The sequence below is a fragment of the Mixophyes fleayi genome, chromosome 5, assembly GCF_038048845.1.
Source record: "Mixophyes fleayi isolate aMixFle1 chromosome 5, aMixFle1.hap1, whole genome shotgun sequence".
Classification (NCBI taxonomy): Eukaryota; Metazoa; Chordata; class Amphibia; order Anura; family Limnodynastidae; genus Mixophyes; species Mixophyes fleayi.
Window position 1 is genome coordinate 72852671 of NC_134406.1, and position 22804 is coordinate 72875474.

General features: G+C 37.6%; 1 protein-coding gene across 1 annotated transcript in view; it reads right to left on the minus strand.

Annotated features, from left to right (window-relative positions):
- GADL1 (glutamate decarboxylase like 1) overlaps positions 1-22804 on the minus strand; it is a 201285-nt gene that overhangs the window by 69662 nt on the left and 108819 nt on the right. Inside the window, exons 10-11 of the mRNA XM_075212378.1 lie at positions 22584-22648; positions 22412-22493 (exon numbers count right to left, since the gene is read on the minus strand). Coding sequence (XP_075068479.1) covers positions 22412-22493; positions 22584-22648 — 147 coding nt within the window. The remainder of the gene's footprint in view (positions 1-22411; positions 22494-22583; positions 22649-22804) is intronic.

Here is a 22804-nt window from a genome sequence, read left to right on the forward strand (position 1 = left end):
ATCACTGTTTCCAGAATTAGGTTATGAATATCACTCCAGTATTTGGCCACTTTAAGGCATAGTCACCGTACATGAGACAGTAAGTCCTCCTGCCCACATCCTCTCCCAACAGTCACTGAATGATTGGGAATAATTCTTAGGAGGCAGGAGGGGACCAAACAACAACTATAAAGAAATGTGTATGAATCCTTTAACAAGCACGCTAATAGAGCTTTTGACTCTCCTTGTGTTTAACCTAGAAAAATAAATATGGAAATATTCACCATTAATACCCCCACCATTCTCTATATTTAGCGTGGTCCAAGCACTTACATATAGCTGTTCCTCCAATAAGCAACCAGGTTTCAATTAGAGTCACTTTATAGAATCTCTCCTACTATGGAGGGAACTGAGCAGCGTCAAACTCATCGGCAGTATGTGGGTGCTGGATTCCTGCTACCTACAGCGAATGGCCGGGTTGCTACCCCATCAAAATACTGGTATTGGGAAGTTGGGAAGGAAAGGGATTATATTTAAAGTGGACACCTCTTTAAGAAGGAGATTGTTCAAGATCTTACTAAAAATACACACACACAAACTAACACACACACACACACACACACATACACACACTAACACACACACACACTGCTTTGCTAAAAACAGCACTTGCCACACAGGTAATTATTAAACTTCTTTTTAAATGTATCCTTTATGCAGGTAGCTATTTTGTTATGCTTTTTGTTTCTTATATGGTATTTACAGGTTTATTGCCCACATTTTCCTTAACCTCAGTTTATTTGCTTAGTTCCAGTATGCTCACAGTGTATTAATTGAATGTGCAAAGGTGACAAAGAATAGACTGACCTGCAGTCAAGCTGGGGTTTTCACAAAACCTCTTTATAAAATTATTTTGGTGTCAGTGCCCTGAATTATCTAGCCAACATTTCTGTAGGTGTGATAAATACAAATATGTTTAGCTACCGTTCCTCTTTATCATACTTTTAGACCAGCTGCTGCTGCTGGCTTTAATGATCATATACTGTAGATGGCGTTTACTGGAATGATAGAGCATACAAAATTTCTTGCATTAATCCTAGTTTTATGAATAATGAGAAATGCAGCAAATCATATTGAGCTGTGATTGGAAATTCTTACACTCGGCATAATGCAAACCAAACCAATCTCTATAATGATTGCTGTAGTCCCCAAAGAAATACCATCTGTTTCATATGCCTTTGTTTTATGCTATAAGTTGGCTGTTCTGTACATTTCTGCTATAAAACTTGACAGCATTTCAACAGTACATTAAATACTAACGGAAAAAAAAAGAAAACAATTCAATCTTCTTCAAGTACTACACAAATTACGTTTTGCTGTGCTTCAGCTAAAGAAAAGACAGACTTTAATTTTCTTGATAACGTGCTCCCGAAATGACATTTTTTCTGTTGTAAAGTAAAAATGCAAAGGTCACACCAATGGAAGTACAAGTGAAATCTTTAGACATATAGTAACTTTTATTGAACAAAAGTATTTGCTTGCATGTTTTTAAAATAGGTTAGACAACAACAGAAAACACTTCAGAATTTTTTTTTTTTATCAAATAGGTGTATCACTGGTAGGGATGTGCACCGGCCACTTTTGGTGTCTCGTGTTTTGTGTTTTGTAAGCGGATTTGCTTGAGGTTTTGGGTTCGGATTTGTTTCGCAAAACACCTGACGAAAGGTTTTGGTTCGGATTTAAGGTTTTGGATTCGGATTTATTTTGAAAAAAACATAAAAAGTGCTAAAAAACAGTTTTGTGTTCTTTTTTTCACTCCTACGCTATTATTAACCTCAATAACATTCAATAACAATCATTTCCACTAATTTCCAGTCTATTCTGAACACCTCACAATATTGTTTTTAGGCCAAAAGGTTGCACCGAGGTAGCTTGAGCACATAATGCCAAAAAAAGAGGTACAAGATGGAATTGTTCTGGGCCCTCCCTCCCACCCCTTGCGAGATTCGACGCGAGACTTGGACGACAGAGCCTCGTTTTCATTTTTTGCCCGCCGGAAATATCCGAACAGTGCTCGGATCCCGTTCGGATCCGCACTGTTCGGGTGGGCTCGGATTAGCGGAATCCGAGCCCGCTCATCTCTAATCACTGGCACTAAAAGTTATTAGATTTAAATATTGCCTAGTTATAAAGTAGGTTGTTATACATTTCTCTTAAAATTAAAAGCAATGGTAAGCACTGCTGCTGATGTCTGGTGAGAACAGCAAGATGAGTATAGAAAAAGACAGACTTGAAAACGCTGAGTGGCACATTGACTAAGAGCCTGAAAATGAGAAAGCCTGTACTGATTATACGGAAGAACAGACTCGCTAAAGATAATGAACTCATACAAGTGAAAACTTTTTTTATTCTCACTGTGATAGTCACAGGTTGATCCAGGTAGAAAATTACTTTTTGACTGCAGAAATGTGGTTCTTAGAAAGACAGGTAAATTGATTAGTTTATCCTACAATAGAGTGAGTGCTATGGTTCCTTAAACCAAATAATTAGATGTCAATAATTATTCTCCTTAAAACGGCAACAAGGCTGGTGGAGAAAAGGATTTTTAAAAAGGTAAACAGGGTCCAAAAGCAGAACTAATCAAACAGATTAGACCACTAAAAATATAGTAGACATGATGTACCTATATTTTAAATTATACCAATATTAAAAGTTCCCAAAGATCAAGGGAGTAACCCGCAAACACTGTGCCCCATAGCAAAAAAATATTTTGAATAATTGATATTGAACAAGTCTGAATTAGCTTTCCTATTGATTAAGCACCAATGATTACACATAATCTAGCAGTTACCAAACATTAATAAATCCCTGACCAATCCACCAGGGAGGCCTATTGTCTCTGGAGTTAATTCCAGAGACGAAAAACTAAGGGATATCATTGCAACGTGGCTTATTCCGCTTACAGCGGCGAGAATTCCATCACATTCCCTGTTTTGCTCACACAATCAAGTTGGTGATACCGAGCCTTTTAAAAAATGACGGTGATATGCAGCAGATGTATCCCAAAATAATTTGGGTAATTTTCAGCATTCTGCAACAGCATGTAGAAGATTGCAGCTGCTGCAAGAACAGTCGAATTTGAGGGGGTATGTACTTTAGTCCAGCGCATTGGAGAATACTTTCCGTGTTGTGCATGTCACACATTGCACCAGCTAACCTGCATTTTGGTCTCTGCGCTTACCTGTTTCACCTGGTTTTCCCTCCCTGCATTCACTTGCTGGTCTGAACTGAGCATCTGCACACCTGGGGCCTGAATCATTAAGGAGAGCAAAGCATAAAAAAGGAGTAACATTTGCACCTGGCCAAAACAATGTTGCATTAGAGGGGGAGGTAAATTTCAAATGTGGGGACAGATTTATATTTGGGGTAGGGCATGTCCTAGATCAACTTTAAATTTCAGTGTAATAATAAAGCTATTAAGTATTTGTGTGTTAGATGAAAAAAAAGCCAGTGTTTAACTTATGTGCAGAATAATAATCTAATTTGCACCCCTTGCATTGTAACATGGTTTGTGCCAGAGAACATTTACTCCTTGTTTGCCTTAATGACTCAGGCCCCTGGTCTTTTCAAAACTTCCTGCATTCTCTTAACTAATTGCCTGTCAGCTCTGTCTATTTAAAGCACCCGCTGCTCTACTAAGTTGCCAGATCTTCAGGTCTCCTTCCCTTTTAGGACGCTGTTCTCTCTGGCTCCCGTCTGCAGATCGGTATCCTGTGTTACCTGTTCAAGACCTGTATTGCCAGAACCTCATGCCTCATCATCGGTCCCGTCCTCAAGCTATTCGCTTTCCAGGGATCTTAGTGCATCAGTTCTCTGCAGTTAACCATCTCTCAGTTGGTATCCTGTGTTACCTGTTCCACAATCAAGACCTGTGGTGTTGTTGCAGGAACCTCGTGCCTCATAATCAGTCCTGTTCTCAGCTAATCACTTTCTAAAGATCTCAACGTTTCGGATGACTGCCGTTCACCTGAACCTCTGTATTTTTCATCCAGCAGTCCTGCTCCACTCCACAGTTCCATCTCACCCTGCTCTAATCCCCTTAGAGGACTGCGACCTGCGGCTAGAGAGCAGCTAAGTCCATATTCCCTTGCAGGGATCCCTGGTGAATACCTCTCTACCGTTAGACTCTGCACCTCTCTGGGGGTAAGTCTACCTAGAGCAGGGCTTCAAGGTTTACTCCAAACTCAGGCTCTGTTAAAGTGCAAGGTGCTGAAACTACTCTAAGTAGTCACCTGTGAAGTGAGTTCAGACACTGTTAGCAAGTGATTCCCCTAATTAGACATTTGTAAAAGCAGCTAGAGAAATTGAAGGAGAAGATGAAAGTAAGCAATTCTGCTATCTACGTAGGACTTGTAGATCAAGTACTTTATTCACTTTGTCAGGATCCAAGAGTTATCAATATCTTGAAATTGGATCACTACATTTTGGCAATTGTGCATGATCCTAGGTCATTCTTTCAAGCTGACCCAGAAAAAGAAAAGCAATGAGCTACTGGTCAGCAAGCTGACAGCTCAAGTGGTACATGACACAATGACTCATCCTCCCTCAGTTTCTTTGGTGACTGCTGCTAGAGAAAAACTTAGCTTTCCCAAGACGCCCAGTGGTGATGCAGATGAGTCAGCACAACATTTTGACATTTGGTCTGGTGTAAAAGAATTGCCCAAAAATCGTGACAGCTCTGTCATAAACTGAACTACAAATTCCAATGGGAAGGCCATTACCAGCAATTACATCAAAGTACAGAGACTTCTCTAATGGTGGATTCCAACGGAGGTGGATTAATATTATGTGAGGATTATGTACACACTAATGAGGGTGAGGATGATGACAGAGTAGACTGCAGATGCTCGGATCTAGCTGAGAGAAGGGTGCTAGCTGATGCTGGTATGCTTTTTAATATTTTGGGTAGAATGGCATGTTGGCAATTTTATGCTTTTCTACAGTAAACTTTCACCTTTAATACAGAGGTGTTTTATTCTTTAAAAAGGTTAAAGCCGAAGTACCGAGTACCAAGCCGAGCCAGATCTGCCAAGTTCCGGTGGGTTTGGTTTTCCAGAAACTGAGCCAGAGCATCTGTAATTATTATTTATTATTATTAATAGAGCACCAGAAGATATCTGCAACACCGTACAGAAAATAGACAGTGGACCATACAGGGTAAAAGAGTACAGAAAAATAAACGAAAAATACCATGACTTCAAAAGCTCCAAACATAGCTTGCACTGTGAAGTTGGAGCAGAATAAAAGCTAGATAGACAGAAGGGAAGAGGGTGAACAGGAACCACAATGGGGAGTCAGAGGGCATCAAGTGCAAGAGGAGTGAGTAGGGGGATAGGGGAACAGAGGTGAGGAGATAAATATAGACAGAAGGTTAGGTGGATGGCTGGTAAGCTTTGAGAAACAGATGAGTTTTGAGTGCCTGTTTGAAAGTACACAAATTAAGGGACAGTCGGATGGAACACAGGAAATCAATCCAGTGGAGAGGGCAGACCGGGAGAAATCTTGGATTCTGGAGTGGGATGAGGTGATCACGGTGAACAGGCGACAGCCTCTGGCCGATCACAGGGAATGGAAGAGAGTGTGAATGGAGAGGAGGTTGGAGATGTATGGGACAGTGGAGTTGGAGAGGGACTTGTAAATGATGGTGAGGGTTCTGAAAAGAGTTCTGTAGGGGAAGGGGAGCCAGTGTAAGGCAAGACAGAGATGGGCAAGCAGAAGGAAAGTGGTGAGAGAGGAAGATGAAACTAGCACCCTCGTTGAGTATAGACCTAAGGGAGGCGAGGTGGGAGAGTGAGGATGAGGTTCAGTTATCAAGATGAGAAATGATGAGTGCATGGATAATAGTTTTGGTGGTGTCCTGAGATACGAAGGGCTGGATGCAGGCGATGTTGTGGTATTGGAAACGACAGGATTAGGCGAGAGATTGAATGTGGAGGTCAATAGAGAGGGGGTAGTCAAGGGTGAAGCCCAAGCTGCAAACTTAGAGAACAAATAGATGGTGGTGCTGTTGACAGTGACATAGAGATATAGATGGGATGAAGATCTAGTAGGAGGGAAGACAATGAGCTTAGTTTTGGCAATACTAATTTTGAGAAAACATGAAGACATCCAAGAGAAAATGGGGGAAAGACAATCAGATACACGAGAGGGGGGGGGGTATCAGGAGAAGAGATGTAGAGTTGAATGTCAACTTTTTTAAAAGTGATATTGGAGACCAAAAGAAGTGATAAGATCACCCAGTGAGGTAGTGTGCAGTAAAAAGAGTAGAAGGCCAAGAACAGAGCCCCGAAGAACTCCTACAAGGAGGGCAGAGAGTGGGGAGTGAGGATGAACCAGAAATGGATACAGAGAAGGAGCAGTTGACGAGGTATGAGGTGAACCATGCAAGGACAGAGCCAGAGAGGCTAAGAGAAAGAAAGCTCTGTAACATGAGGGGGTGGTCAATGATGTTGAAGGTCGCAGAGAGGTCCAGGAGGATGAGCAGGGAGAAGTGACCCCTAGATTTAGTCGAGAGTCATTAGTAACTTTGGGCAGGTCAGTTTCAGTAGAGTGGAGGGGGCAGAAGCCGGATTGGAGAGGCTCTAGGAGGGAGTTGTCCGGGAGCTGCCTAGTGAGGAGGTTGCTGACAACGTTCTCAAGTAGTTTAGAGAGATAGGTGGAAAGTGAGGTGGGGCAGTAGTTAGCGACCAAGGTCGGGTCAAGGTTGGGTTTTTTGAGAATGGGAGAGATAAGGGCATGTGTAAAGGAAGAGGGGATGATGCTACTGTAGAATGACAGATTGAAGAGGTGTGCAAGGCATGAGCAGGCAGTAGGGGAGAGGGAGCGAAGGAGGTAAGAGGGGATGTGATCTAAGTGGCAGGTAGAATGGGGAGAGGAAAGAATAAGTTAGTGGATTTCTTCACCTGAGGTAGTGCTGAAGGAGCACCAGAAGTTTTTGTTAGAGAATGATGCAAGGAGGAGATATCAAGTCTAATCGTCTCAATTTTGGAGACTATCTAAAATTGAATATATGGAGTTAAGAGAGACAGTTAGAGAAAGTCTCCTCAAAACAATGAACAGAGACCCCTAATAGCTACCCTACCTAACTAGGATAACTAGAATCTGATTGGTTGCCATAGGCAACATCTCCACTTTTTCAAACCTGCAACTTGATAAATTAAAATTTCCCACAAATTGGTGAATTACAGTTTGTCTTGCCCAGTTTTTAAACTTTAAGAGCCTGAGTCATTAAGGAAAGCAAGGCAAAAAAAGGAGTAAATGTCCTCCGGGACAACCATGTTACATTACAAGGGGTCAAATTCGTTTATTATTTTGCACTTAAGTTAAATACTGGTTATTTTCTCATGTAGCACACAAATACTTGACAGCTTTATTTTTACACTGAAATTTAAAGTTGATCTAGCACATGTCTTGCCCCAAGTATAAATCTGTCCCCACATTTTAAATTTATCTCCTTCCAATGCAACATGGTTTTGCCCAGATGCAAAGTTACTCCTTTTTTATGCTTTGCTCTCCATAATGACTCAGGCCCATAGTGTCTCTGAGCATTTTTGCGAAGTATCATAACCATGACCCTTCACAACTCAGCTTTATTGGTATCTGTATGGTTAACAGATCCTGGAGAAGGGGGTGATTACATTAGTCATCTCATGGGGAAAATGAATGGATCTACAATCTAAAGACATTGTCCCACAATGGTCTCAACATTTTGAGAAGGGTACTTTCCTCTGTCTATACATTAACCATGGTTCTATGACACTGTTTTATTGTGTTTACTGACTTGAATTTTTATTAACCAAAGTTTGATATATTTAAAGGAACTCTCTGCTTCTCCTTGCTATCCATCATTAACACAATTTGAATGCATTCACTGCATTGTTTTACATTTTTACTAACTGTATTTAAAATTATTTAAATTACTTTATTATTATTCCATTCTCTCGCATAGAAGCCGATCAACTACTCATTATAGACAAAACCATTTAACCAATGGGCTTCAACCATTTTCTATCCAATCATGTTTGCTCGGATAATTTGGACCTGCCTATATACACCGGACAACCTCCCAATACAAGTTTACTCATCTCTGAGAAAACCCTAGAGGGCGAAACATATTGGATTGGACTGTATCACCACCTAACACACTAAACATTCTACTTTAATTTGTCATTTATTACAATTTTGACTGAGGTTTCCGGATGCATGCATATTGCAAACATCTTTTCGGCCGCAAGAAAGAACATTGTTACCTCTACTTCCAGCGTTTGGAACGCACTCACCGGTAACCACCTGGTACTCGCGCTGTGGATGGAGGGACAAGGAGAGGACCGGGAGCCCTGGGAACATTGCCTCTGAGGGGTAAGTTCTTTGCCTTTTACCCTGTCCTGCTACCACCACCGCCTACTAGGAAATGCAATGCAACTTTCCCTAAAGGACTTTTCAACAGGATTCCATTTGTCTATCTTAATATGCTTCCGGTTATATGCTAATTTTATCTACACTACAACTTGGTATGCATGGACTTTTATCACTCCACTGTTATATCTGTTTATCAACACCAGGGGATATATTTACTAAACTACAGGTTTGAAAAAGTGGAGTTGTTTCTATAGTAACCAATCAGATTCTAGCTGTCATTTTGTAGAATGTACTAGATAAATGATAACTAGAATCTGATTTATTGCTATAGGCAACATCTCCACTTTTTCAATAACTCATTTTTGATATTTAGACTTTATTACCTTTTGGTATTGATTTATTTGAAGGACTTTGTTTTGTTTTGTTTTTTGCTTTTGATCATCGATATTGGTATATATGTATATACTTTCCTGGACTGTGTTCCGTTTTGATTACCCAGTGCACTGAACATTTATTGTTTCAATACATTTATTCAATAACTATTATGTCTGTAGTTGCTTCCATATATACCTCTTGACTATCATTATTATTGCTATTGTTTTCTATTTCACTCTGCCATATTATTTACAATTTATACTTCTTGCGCCTTGGGATTATACTTTTTTCATTTATGGGGAGAGTTTGCTTATTTACAGATTACATGCCACTTGAGTTTCAAATGTCATCCTCTGTAAAATCCTCTTTCAGTGTGGTATATTCATTAGTGTTACAATTAACAAAAAATTCTGCTATGCGTTCTAAGGTGGCTTATTCATCAATTCAGAAAAAAAGAATGAGTTACTTATGTAGTGTTTGTTTGTTTGTTTGTTACAACAAACTCATTTACACATGGAGCCTAAGAAGAATTTAGATCATTGCACCTCAGGTCACAGAATTGTTTATTGTTTGGAAAGTCTATTTACCAAAATAAATGACAAATAGACAAATCAATATAAGGTATCCCACAAAATCACAGACAATTAAGATTCTAGACCACTTTCTGGAGTATGGTAGATAAGGGAGTTTTTTCCCTATTATTGTGTTATCTGACTGCAGACTAGTTATTACAAATGATACTAATGTGAAATGAGTCCCAGACGTGATTGTAGCCCGCTGTTATAAAAATTGATGTCAGTATCTCTGTCACAGTAGAATGCACAAGAATTCCCTTCAATCTCTGCTATGTTTGTTAAATGCATTTTGCATTTCAAACAAAAATAGGCTGATTTCGTCAAGTGTTTTAAGCCATTTTCATAAAGTAAATATTGTAATAGCAATAACCCATGCATTATCTAGCTTAAATCTGGCTTCAGCAACTTTTGTTATTATAATATTGTGGCTTATAAACATTAAATAAAACAATATACTCTTATTTTGCAGAAATATTAAAAGAAAACATTGAAAAGGTTTTACTTATATGTGTGGAATAATAACTTATCGCTCAAACATTTCAAATACTATTTGTTTAGATAATATGTGTAATTAGATTAAGTTCAAATGGCTGCTGTGATACCAGAATTGCATATCTTATATTTCTGGGTACCCCTGTAGCAAGCTCAGGGCATGTTATACACTGCAGTTAGATTTCCTGGGTAAACCAAAACTTTATTTGACGCTGGTATACTAAATAGTACCTAAAGAAATTAGTAACAGCCAGTCCCCATTCCTAGGTTTCTCCAACACCGATATCGCTCACCTAGATCTTTTGCCAGCCATAATAAAAGTGGTAAGTAGCAAGGTTAGCATTTTCATATCCTCCTGAGTATATTGAGACATTTTCAACACATATTGTGACTAAGGGAGGTCATTTTTATTAAGTTTATTCACCTGGAGAGTGTCAGAGGCAAAGTGCTTCATTTGTGAATTTTATCTTTAAACGTATAAATAACTGGTATAACATTTTAGCTTAACAGAATCCTCCCAATAACGGGTAACAGTGATTCCAAAATATTTTAGGTAATTGGACAAAATCAGTAGGAATTTTGAAGGCATTACTTAAGCTGGAATTGGGTTTAGTGGGAGTATAACAGATTTGTTCCTGTTGATTTTGAGAGTTGATCTTGAGTATGAGCTAGACATCTCAATAGCTTGTAAGACTATGTCTAATAAGGTATAAGGATTACTTAAGAGTAGGATATCAAATGCATATAGTGCCACTTTCTCAACATGTTCCTTAACACTCAGGTCTCTAATATCTGCATTATCATTAACATTGTGGTGTCCTGGTAGAATAGTTTCTACATTTTTCATTATAAATGTGGAATTAGTCTCTAAAGTATTGTATGTCTATCTATATATCAAGATGTTCCAGTTTTCCAAGAAGAGTCATTATTTTAATCAATGAAAGTCTCAAAATGTTAATTTTCAAAGGATTCAGAATCCTGATACATCTTGGCTATCAGGAAAAGTAGAAATAGGCACCTTCTTGTCTTTCTGCAACACACTATAGGAAAAGATTATGGGCTTACAAATCTTCAAGTAATATTGTTATCCCAGCTTATTGTACCATACTTATGAGAGACTTGGTAAAATGCCTCTGCCATGCCACCAAGGCAGTAACATTATGGGTCTATAGACATTGGTTTAATAATTAAAAACAGCAAGAAGAATCACCAGTCTCTCACATGTGATGAACTTCAATCTTTGCTGCTAAGGAACACCGCTATGGAATAATGTAATAATGTCATTTGCAGGATAGGACCTTTGCCCATCTGTGCAGAATTTGAAAATGACAAAAAGAACAGATACATATTGATGTCTTGATGTCCTGCCCCTAGAATGCCATTAACTATGTTGTATATCTCTATGTCATCTACAAAGAAGCAAACATAACCCTACTGATCATGAAAGTAATTTACTAAATGCCAGCTCTGCAGCACAAATGCAGCTTTGTACCCAAAATGTACCTTGATTTGCACAAATGGTGAATTTGGAATTGAGGAGCTCCTAGTAAAATAAGGGACAGGTGACCTATTTTGGTTTGATGGGTATGTGTCTTTAAGACTACCTCCTTTATTAAATTCAACTTTCTCATTTTCTCCTAAAATACTGCTCTGATTATCTTCATTTATATTTTAAAGGAATCATCATTCTTTATTTATATGGTTCAACAGATTCCATAGTGCCTGACATATGTGACATACATGACAACTGAAAGCACAATAAAAGGCATGTGGGTACAAGTGAGCAGCGTAATAAATGAATGGATGCAATTAAGAGAACAAAATGTATGACATACTGAAACAAATTATCAGACATGACAAGGTACGTATGAGGTAGACAAATTGAGGACAGACATGACACATAGAGAGGCCCCTGCTTGTGAGAGCAGCATACTAGAGGGAGAGGGTGGTGGGGAGTGGGATCAAGTGGGATATGGACTAGGTGATGGGGCAGTGTTGAGACAAGGCGACTAATGAGCTAAGTGTAGGTACGTAGTGGAGCAGTTTATGGCACTAAGCATAATGTCCATGGTGGTGTGGTAACAGGTGGTTCTGAGGGTATCATGCTAGACAGAAGGTAGGATGAGAAAGAATAGAGGATGAGACAGAGAAGAGGATGGAGAGGTCGCAGACAATGGTGATCAGGTGCTATGAGAGTGAGGGGACATCAAGGGACTCTTTATTATGTATGTGTCACATTATAAATCTAGTGTTGAGACCTGGGGCCTGATTCATTAAGGAAAGTAAGGCAAATCAATGAGTGTTTTCTCTTGGACAAAACCATGTTGCAATGTAAGGAATGCAAAATAGTTTATTATTTTGCACATAAGATAAATACTGGCTGTTTTTTCATGTAGCACACAAATACTTGATCTATTTGTACACTGAAATGTAAATTTGATCTAGCACACGCCTTACTACAACTATAACGATGCCATCATATTTTAAATGTGCCTCCCCCTCCAATGCAACAAGGTTTTCCCAAGGTGCAAAGTTACTCATTTTGTTTGCTTTGATCTTCTTAATGACTCAGGCCCAATATGTGAAATAAACCCCGCATGCAATGAGTGATATTTCCGGCATAAACAAATTAGTAGGTTTTGTTTTTTTTTAACCAAAAAAACCTTTTATATAGTAACATAATTTTTTGAAAAACATAGATTCCAAAATGTTGTCAACCCACAGGGCCACCAAGAAGAATTTCAGACCCGAGTACAGCAACTTCTTGGGGCCCCTTCCTTAGCCTCCAAAGGGGGCATAGTCAGGTTGAAGCCTCCTTCTCATCTGAATGAATCAGGCCCCTGATGTTTAGGGCCTCAGGATTTCTGAGAAATTAACTGCATTTGCAGAGAGAAATACCATGTGCACCCTTTTGCAAAGCAGGGTATGTTAATTTCCACCTAATCCGCATTTAGCAAGGAACACCCTAGATCATCCGAACTCCTGCCATTGAGTTGTGATGCTGTCATCTTGGTCCAGAAACACATACCTTTCCCCTGAAACTAAGTGAATTTTTGTAAAAGTAGGTATGTGACATCACAAAAAAATCTGTGTAATGCTTTATATGTATATTGATATACACTATATGATGCATGTCACACTTATTATGTCAAATATAATTAAATTGTATTTTTCTTTCAGTTTTACTTGTGGCTATAGTTATGCTTTTGTATACAAACCAAAGACAACAGATTAATGGAGCATTTGCTGTGCATGCATTATAGGTATTCTGAGTATGGTGCAGCATAAAAATATTTATTTTGTTAGCTACCAAAATACAGTATCTTGAGGAAATTAAAGATATTGCTGGAGCAAGTTACTGCTTCATTTTTTGCTAAAGGTCAGTAAATATATTGACAAGGGTAACAGAGTGGATTGTGTGTTTAGATTTTAAATTTGTTTTTCACTGTGTTCCACTCAAAATAAAAACAAAACAAATTTTGCAATAAAGAACAGATATATAATAACATAAATATTTAAATATACTGTGACAGTTTGTCAATATCAATACTGTAAGCTTTCAACTAAACTGAATGCAGACTGATTACATCATTCACTTATCCTTACACAAGCCAAAATTGACTGGAACTAAAACTCACCACTGAAATATGTAAAAAATGTCATCCCAGGTATCTAAGGAAGTTAATTGTCAGATATTTGAAAGATTTTAATCAAATATTATACATTTATCTGTCTTAAATGCTGCATCAAGACTGATCTTCATCTCTCATGGTTCTACATCTGCCACACTCAGCAGTGGAACTACCATTTGTGCAGCAGGTGATAATGGGGCCCACTGCATGGCAGATACAGAGGCTCGTGGGCCCCAGTTCCTTCCTCCCAGTCTCCCTGCACCAGGGCCCACAGATCGCTAGTTCTACCTCTGGCCACATCACTTTGCAAATCTCTACACTGGCTCCCCACGTTCTCCAGAATTCAATTCAAATTACTCACCTTTAAAGACAAAGCTCTCAACAAGATGACCCCTCAACAATGTAGGGTTATTCTTTTCCTTGATTTTAACTAAGTATGTTCTTGCTTTGAACAAAAACTTCAAAATATGCATTGAACATTTCTTGGACAAGGATTAAAATTTAGGCTATTTGGCAAAAATCAATGATCATCATCATTATCATCATTTAAATATAAAGGAATAGCATATAAGATCATTTCCAAAAACAGTGGCAGTTAATTCACCTACTATGCTTTTATGCATAAATTCATTTTTCTCCTGAACATTATAGCTAACTAGAAGACTGTAAGTATAGAAATCATGCTCAGGGTTCTGAATTGCACAAAAGTAATGCAAGATAGGGAAGCTCTATCCTTCTAAGCACCCTTAAATATGGCAATTGTCATAAAATGACAGGTTTAGTTAACTATAACATGCCATTTATTTCAGGTAAATAATTAAGCCCTGTAATATACAGACTTTGACCTATATTAGAGACTAAATTAAAAATGGACATTCACAAATTGAGAAATCTATTCTTCAGCTTTTATTTTCAATATTCTTTTTTCTGCTTCCTTTTGGTGTATAGAAAATAGATTGTAATGCTTGTTTAACATTTATGTGTGTGAACAATGCAGCTGGCCCACGGGCTTTCACATACCCTTTCTCATTCATTCACCAAAAATGACTTGGCAAGCAGCCAACACTTTGAGTTACTATAGATACTTAGAGATAGATTATAGATAAAATAAAGCATCCACAGTCTAGATAAAGTTAAATTAGACCAACCACTTTAATACAATTTCTATTTAACTCTACAATATCTTTCAGTGGACATATATCAGGCTATTAAACTTGTTCATTTAGTTTACACTTTAGTAAAAAGTTTCTTAAAATTAAAATGTAATTTCCCCCATACAGGGCCACCTTAACAACAGTATAGGCCCCCGGGCACAGCAGTGCATCGGGGCCCCTATATATAAATATATAAGTAAAAAAAAAAAGAGAGGATATATATATATATATATATATATATATATATATATATATATATATATATATATATATATATACACACCCAACTTAAACGATCCATACAATTTCAACGATAAAAGTAAAGTCGTTTTTTTTTTTTTTCAAATCCCCCTCTTAACTTACCTTTCAATCGCGATAAGTTGAATTATCTTCTGTACTTCATCGCTGTGCTCCTCCATGCTGTGCTCGCAGTGAATGTCTGGCGTGATGACGTCATCACGCCCAACATTCACTGCGAGCTCATCACGGAAGAGAGGACCAGGGAGTGAGCCGGATCGTCACCTAACCTGAATGGTCAGGATACCACAAAAGGTACGTTTCTTTTTTTTTTTCTTTTTTTTCCCTTCTTTACAGGATTTTTTACAGCAGCAGACCTGCCAGGGCTCCCTTTCCCCCTGGGCCCCCAGGCACCTGTCCATCGTGCCCAATGGGAAAGATGGCCCTGCCCCCATATTTGCCCAGTCTCAGCTCGCTTAATATGCTTAACAATTTGCCTGGTAAAATGTACCTTTACTCCACCAGCCCTCCTTCTATTTGATAGTTATAGCAACCAGTAGGAAGTGCTGGGGTGGCTGACATAGAAGTAGGATACTGGTATTGGAAAGTTACAGCTTTTCCTGATTGACTTTTATGCTACTAAGTAGAACACTCCAGTGTTCTTCCTCCAGGTCAGGCCTCACAGCACTTTGTTAACTGGTTGAGAGTACAAAAAAGATTAGGGTGGTTAGAGGAACCACAATAAGCTATTTAGCATCTTGGGGGCACTACAATATGCTTTCTCTCTGAGTAAGTGATGGGGGGAAGGGGGATATCTTAATTTATAACATTCTTTAATAAAACCTACACTTTTCAATAAACATATAAATGCCCGCAGGAGCAGACCTACTTGACACAGTTTTAAATCAATTATTACATTTTCTTACTTTTTTAGATTTTAATTAATTGCTCCAGCACCACACTGCAATCTTCAACCAATTTATAAAACTGGTTCCTGTGCATTCATCAGCTTGGCATAATGTTGTTACTTAACACCTTCCCCTTTCTTGTTTCATCCAACACTCATCTGCCCTGGTTGTCTTCAAGACAAGTCTCATTAATGTAGGAGAAGTATAGAATTGGACTTGGGAAATCTGGCTAGTGATGCAGCAGGCTAGGGAGTAAAATTATCTTTAGAAAGCATGTTCAGACTCAAGATATAGTAAAGGTTCATATGCAAACATGAGAATTTATTATCAAATGTAAGGGTCTATGACCTCTTTAACTGGACAAATATCGAGATGTGCTCATATTACTAATACACGTGCCATTACAGGTTTCATTACAGGTAACTTCTTAATTTATATTTTAATTAGTATTTTCCCTGACTATTTTCATTCATGAGATGAATAAGCATACGCTGACCCAGATAAAACATACTGAAAGTGTGATAAAATCCTAATTAGTTTGATAACAGCGATGAAGACATTAAGTACAATAGATTGCTATGGTTAGGAGCATCTTCTAACTTTATTATGTAGCGAGAGGTGAGCATCTGTTCATTCCTTATAGCATAATGCATTAATAATGTGCATAAACAAGAGCTGGTGAAGGTATTGTAATGATAATAATTGATTTTTCACTAATTATTTAACTAAAATAATATACCTTCTTATATAGTATTACATCCAATATACAAACTAAAGCATAGTTCAAAGAGCACCTGTCACCTACAAACAGTGGATGTGGCGATTTTGTGGGCAAAATAATATTTCTGGGAAAGCAGATAATCAATTCACTAGCAACCAATGCTATCACTGAGGCACTTCATGACAAATATGCCATAATAAATTTAGATGTGTACCCATTAATTGGGTTGGCAAAAACTAGGGCACAGAGTCTAATTTAATCCCAGTCTTCACCAGGGACCACTGCAAGAGAGTGATGGCCTTCAGTGCAGAGAACGCAAAGGTCACATCCCCCAAGTATTGCTAGGTGATGGCTGATAGATAGAGGAATGGTTATATACAGATAGGTAAGTGACATAATATTTGTAAATTGATAAGTTTTATTCTCATACATATTAAGGCCAACAAATGGCTGCCTCCACTGTGTGTAGAAAATAGTAGCACTTTAATAGTTGCTATAGAAAGCTATCAAATATAATAAACATGTTTTTTTAAATATTGTTTTTTTTGGAGACATAAAACCAAATAGATGATTGCATTAAATTGTATTAGGAATAGATAGATAAAATTCAGAGATTAGCCATTGGCAAACTAAATTGCAAATTAGTAAAAAATTCTTTAAAAACTGCAGAAGTTAAAAGACCCACTACAGAATCTGCTGATTACAGCGCATGGAATGTAAAGAAGCCAATTAGCAAGCATCTACCAATTGTACTTGCTGTGTACCTGTAGCTAGACAGCTACTTGATTTTTTTAGTTTTACACCCATTTATATCACACTGACTGTCATAAAAAACATTTGTTGTCCATATCTATGTTAGTATAGAAATATACAGGCAATTTGTTGTGATATCTATCAGTTAATTCATTAAACAACTAGACGCAAAAAATGGGCACATTCGAGAAGGAGGTCAATGCTTGCAAACTGTCAAGAAACTCTTACACAAACTCTTTAGTCATCCATACAGTAAGGAAATGGAAATATGTCAGGATGTGTCAGTGTCTTAACAACAACTTCATGTCAGTGGTAATGAACATGGTAATGAAATTCAGCAAACTGTCAAACTATTGAGTATCTCACAAAAATATGCTCATGGGAAAGATATAAAAGTTTTTTGAAAAAGGGAGTAAAGAGCAAAGCAATTTTGTAACATATCCCCAGAAAACGGAGGAATCATATGTGACTTGTCCTTTAGTACTTCCATCTAATTGTTATTCACTGGAATATTGTCAGAAGAAGCTTGACTAGTGCCCATTGCTAAAAGACTTTCCTGGCCATGTTTTAGTGTATTATTTAAACATGTGTTCAGTGCAGTTGGTGGATTGTAACAGAAACATGCAGTTAATTATCTCCTAAAAATATTGGAAATGCTAATATTTTTATCAGTCAACAATGGTATAAGATACATAAACGCACCCACCCCTTGTACAAGATTTACAAGAACAATAAGTGTGCCATGTATAAAATGTACTGTACCATGACAGTAACATTACATTAAGATATCAATTGTCAAGTTAAAACAACTAAATCTCTTGAGATATTAAGTTGCAGATACTAAAGTAATTTACAGCATAAACAATTTGCACTGGTGTGACTATTATTATGCCAAACTACATTGGTTTTCAGGAGAAGTTAGTGGAGTTTGCACCAGCCAATGGGAGTAGTTGGGCGGACCGAAAGTGTTCCTAGCGAAATGAAAACTGTGTCTAGTTCTGTGGACTCGTTCAAAAATTAGATCTTTGAAAAAAGAGTGCTAAAATGAGATGTGATGCACGTTTTTAGAGATGTTCCTGGCTTTGGAGAAAGGCCACACAGTCATTTCCATTCTGCAAAAACAGTTAGGACCTGAGTCATTAAGGAGAGCAAAGCATAAAAAAGGAGTAACTTTGCACCTGGGCAAAACCATGTTACATTGGGGGGAAGGTAAATTTAAAATGTGGGGGCGGACTTATAGTTGGGTAGGGCGTGTCCTAGATCAACTTTAAATTTCAGTGTAAAAATAAAGCTATCAAGTATTTGTGTGCTACATGAAAAAAACAGTCAGTATTTAACTTATGTGCAAAATAATAAACTAAGTTGCACCCCTTGCATTGTAACATGGTTTGTCCCAGAACATTTACTCCTTTTTTTGCCTTAGTTTCCTTAATGACTCAGGCCCTTAAAGTTTAATAACTGGGCAAGTCAAACTGTAATTTCAGGTAAAAAATTATAAGGTAAATTTATCAAGCTGCAGGTTTCAGAAAGTGGAGATGTTGCCTATAGCAACCAATCATATTCTAGTTATCATTTATTTAGTGTATTCTATAAAATGACAGCTAGAATCTGACTGGATGCTATAGGGAACATCTCCACTTTTTCAAACCCGCAGCTTGATAAATTTACCCCAATAACTTATGCAATGCGACGTAATTTGCATATTTGACTCTGGATTCAATTGTAACATTGTGTTTAGGTTTTTTGTTTACAAAAAAGGAAATGATGGTGGGTAGTTAAACTTAAAAAATGGGTTAGACACTTTTATTATCAAATTGACAACCTAAGCAAGTGTATGAGATAACGTTGAGAGAATGTTAAACATTCTGGGCCTGCTCTGTACACTTGCATTTTTATGTCTGTATTGTGTGCTGCACATATCTTCAGATCTCTTAAATATCTTAAAGCATAACCAGCACTGACAATACCCAGCATGACGACTGTGGGCCCCATACTAAAGTGGAAGCCAGCAGCAGACTAGATAGGCTGGAATGGTCACACCATTAACAGTGAGGCCTCCAGTGTGGGATACCCCTGTCACAATGGGAACCAGCAACAACCTGGTCAACATGTGACTGGACGTTCTATGGATTAACATTTATCTTACACAGTGGTCAGAGGAATCATCACGCATGTGAGGCACAAACTTTTTACTATAATTTAAACTGAACATAGAAACAAATCAGTCATATAGTACACAAATCAGTCATATAGTACATGTTGGGGCTCTTTTGATAAGCTACAGCTATCACAAGTTTCACTGATAACTATTATAGATGTCAATTTAAAACAACTACATAACTACATTCACCTCAGTTTAATGTACAATCTATTTAGGTTTTCTGTACCAGGAAATACACATTTTAAATGCATTATACATGGCTACCTGTATGTTGGATAGGTAATGAAATAAACAGCTCCAATCTCTCTAAGCCTCAGCACCAGTTTCTGAGAATGATAGCACCTACCAAAGCTAGGGAAGCTGCAAAATATTGTATTATGTCATAATCATTTTGTGTTCTCATAGCTATAATGTTTTTGCTCTTTTTGCTTTGGCTACATAAGTAAAAATGATCTATTGTTAGTGAGCATTCAGCATGCCTGGTGTCAGCACAACTTAAGTGCAAATATATCATGGAATAACAAAACTAAATGTGCTCATGAGGAAAGTTAGAGCTTGGTAAAGGACATATACAATATGCAGAGTAGTCAAATACAGTTGCCATGAAAAGTGGCGAGAGCAAACTGTCAAGTGCGGTAATCAGAGTAAAACTTTTTTGTGTGCAACATTTTTTCAAAGACCTATAAATCAGCAGACATATTACGCTAGATTTCAGACACTAGCTTTAATAGACCGTTCTATTTATTTTCTATTTATTTTCTGCATTAGCTAATAACAAGTTGCAAAGTGTCTGAATAAAAAACATTATGCTTCATTGTAACAAATCAAGCTGATGGGTAAACACTGGTGATTCCAGATGACTTTGAAGAACTGACAGGAGAACTAAACTGCAACATGTCAGATTAAAATTAGAGGGTTCTGCAGCGTTCTGTACCAGACAGCGAGATGTAAGACAGAGCTTATTATGTATCAATATGTGTCAGGGAACCATGTAATTGTTGTCAGATACTAAACAATTAAACGAATGCAACAATATTATGATAGGCAGTGAAATATACAATTGCATACTTCAAGCCTTTAATTTTAAGACAAAAGGACATTCTTTTTGAATGCGCCATGAGTCTGTGAACACTGGAAAAACGATGATTGACTTGATCATCAATTTAACAAAAATGCCCATGTTATGTGAAAAATAATGCCTGTGGGACACAGGGCGAAGTTTCAGATGTAACAAATAATAAATGTGTTTACAAGTGCCTGGTGGTAAATGGAGTACTGTTTTCTCTATAAGTAATATTATTTATTTAGCAATTTACAAAAAAATGTGCCTTTGCCTTCAATTTTAGTGAGTAAACTACCTTGGTGGAATTTACAATCCTGCAGTCATTATTATTGTAATATACTTACCTGTCTAGTGTCTTGTCCATACTTCTTGATGGCTGCGCCGAGTCTTACGTGGTTGCCCATTATATATTTTGTCTTCCTAACATTGGTTCTCTAGTCTGTGAATATTCTGTTTCTGACTGTCCTTTTGTTCCTGACATTGTTCCATGCTGCTTGCACTTACCATGGGTGAACACATTGGGCGTGATTCATGTTCGGACTTACATCTGTTTGCATAGTGTATATCGCATAATATAGCTCTGCACATGCCCAGAAACAGACGTTGCTCCAATGAATGCGATTGCATGCAATTCGTGTCCACATGCAACTGACACAACTGTCTACGACTCGAGAGGTGGAATGGGGTGGGACGTTTCAAGTCCTGTGTTTGTCATAATTACGCTTGTCTTCAGCAGTATCTTTGCACCCACTATAGGTCAGGTTTAAATGCCGATTGATAGTGATGACTGACAGGGCATATACTTTCAAATAAAAATTACATGTATGCTTGTCAGTAGCTATCACATAACTGAAGGCAACTAAGAAATACTAATATATACTATAAAAATGCATTATATGTACAGTACACATTGAAAGCCTCTATTTTTATGTAATTAATATAAAAAAATTCAAAAAATATTTCTATAAATGATTATACTGTTAACAGTTCCTGTTTTAAATTTTGATCAAATAAAAGTTTTATATGTTCTGAACTTTTACTGTGTGTCTACATATGGCAAGTACTCTTTAGTCAGAGTGTAGTTCCCCACAGATTCAAATGTATGTGTATCTTAAGATACACTTGAATTTGAATACAGCAGGAACTACTCTCAATTTGCATGCTACTTTTAAACTGGCAACTTACGTGCAAGCTGCTTTCGACATGAATCAGGCCCATTAATTGTTATGAGAAAGGGGTATGCTAAAGCCAAAGATCATGACTAGCCTGGTTATAGTGGCTGACAGGTGTCCCTAATGACCATTACAATTATACATTTACACTTAAGTTCAATTATGTTTCTGAATTACATATGAATGGGTCTGAAACTATAATCCTAACTAGTCTTTGAGTTCCTTTGGTCATTAGGCATGCAATTTTTCAATCTCATGAGATTGGTGGCTTAGAAAACACTGTGCTACTTTCTGCTACTTTGCACAATTAATTGTCTAATATTAATCTCTCTACAGTCTCTTTGCATAGGTTAAAGTAGCATTTCCTTCCCTGAATCACACAAAAGAATCACCTGAAGGAGCAATTAATCTCTCATCCATTGTAGTCAATGGACACAATTAATTGCATGAAGCGACACAAATCATAGCATTGCCCAATCAAAGGCAGTAGTTACACTATACAGGATTAAAACCCACCTGTGTAAATCACCCTTAGTAAAAGAGCTGCTGTAAAATAGTGATCGTTGGTAAGCATTAATTGCCGCGATGAAGTTATTGATGAAAATGTTACTTAGACTTACATTGTTTACTTGTCCTTATAATAAATTAAAGATATATTAATCTGCCTGATTTTTCCCAATAGTCTGCTCTCAGACATAGTTTGTATCTTGTTGTTTCATATTGAACGGAATTTTTATTGCAGCAAAAAAATTGTACTTTTGTTAGACTCACAGAATTGTCTTTCACCAGCAGGGCGCAGCACTGGATCCCAGCCATTAACATTTTATGAGGATTCCATGCAACTGAATCAGCCCTAGTTGAAAAGAGATATGTCTACTATCAAATAAACTGCATTGCTGCCAAAATATTTCGTACAATTTTAGATGAACATAACTGCAATTACCTGTTAATGCCATGTAGCAGTTTCCTGTATTTTCTTGACATTAATGCCGATCCTCCCCAAGATGCCTATAAAAATATGGATGGGAAATCAGGCTATTAGGAATGGGAAAAGAGATTTGAGAGTACAGTATGTGTAGTAAGGAAGTAAAGGAATGATGTGGGAAGACTGATTTTCTGAGGGATGATAGCAAGTAGACAGGAAGCATTATACTACTTAGTTTC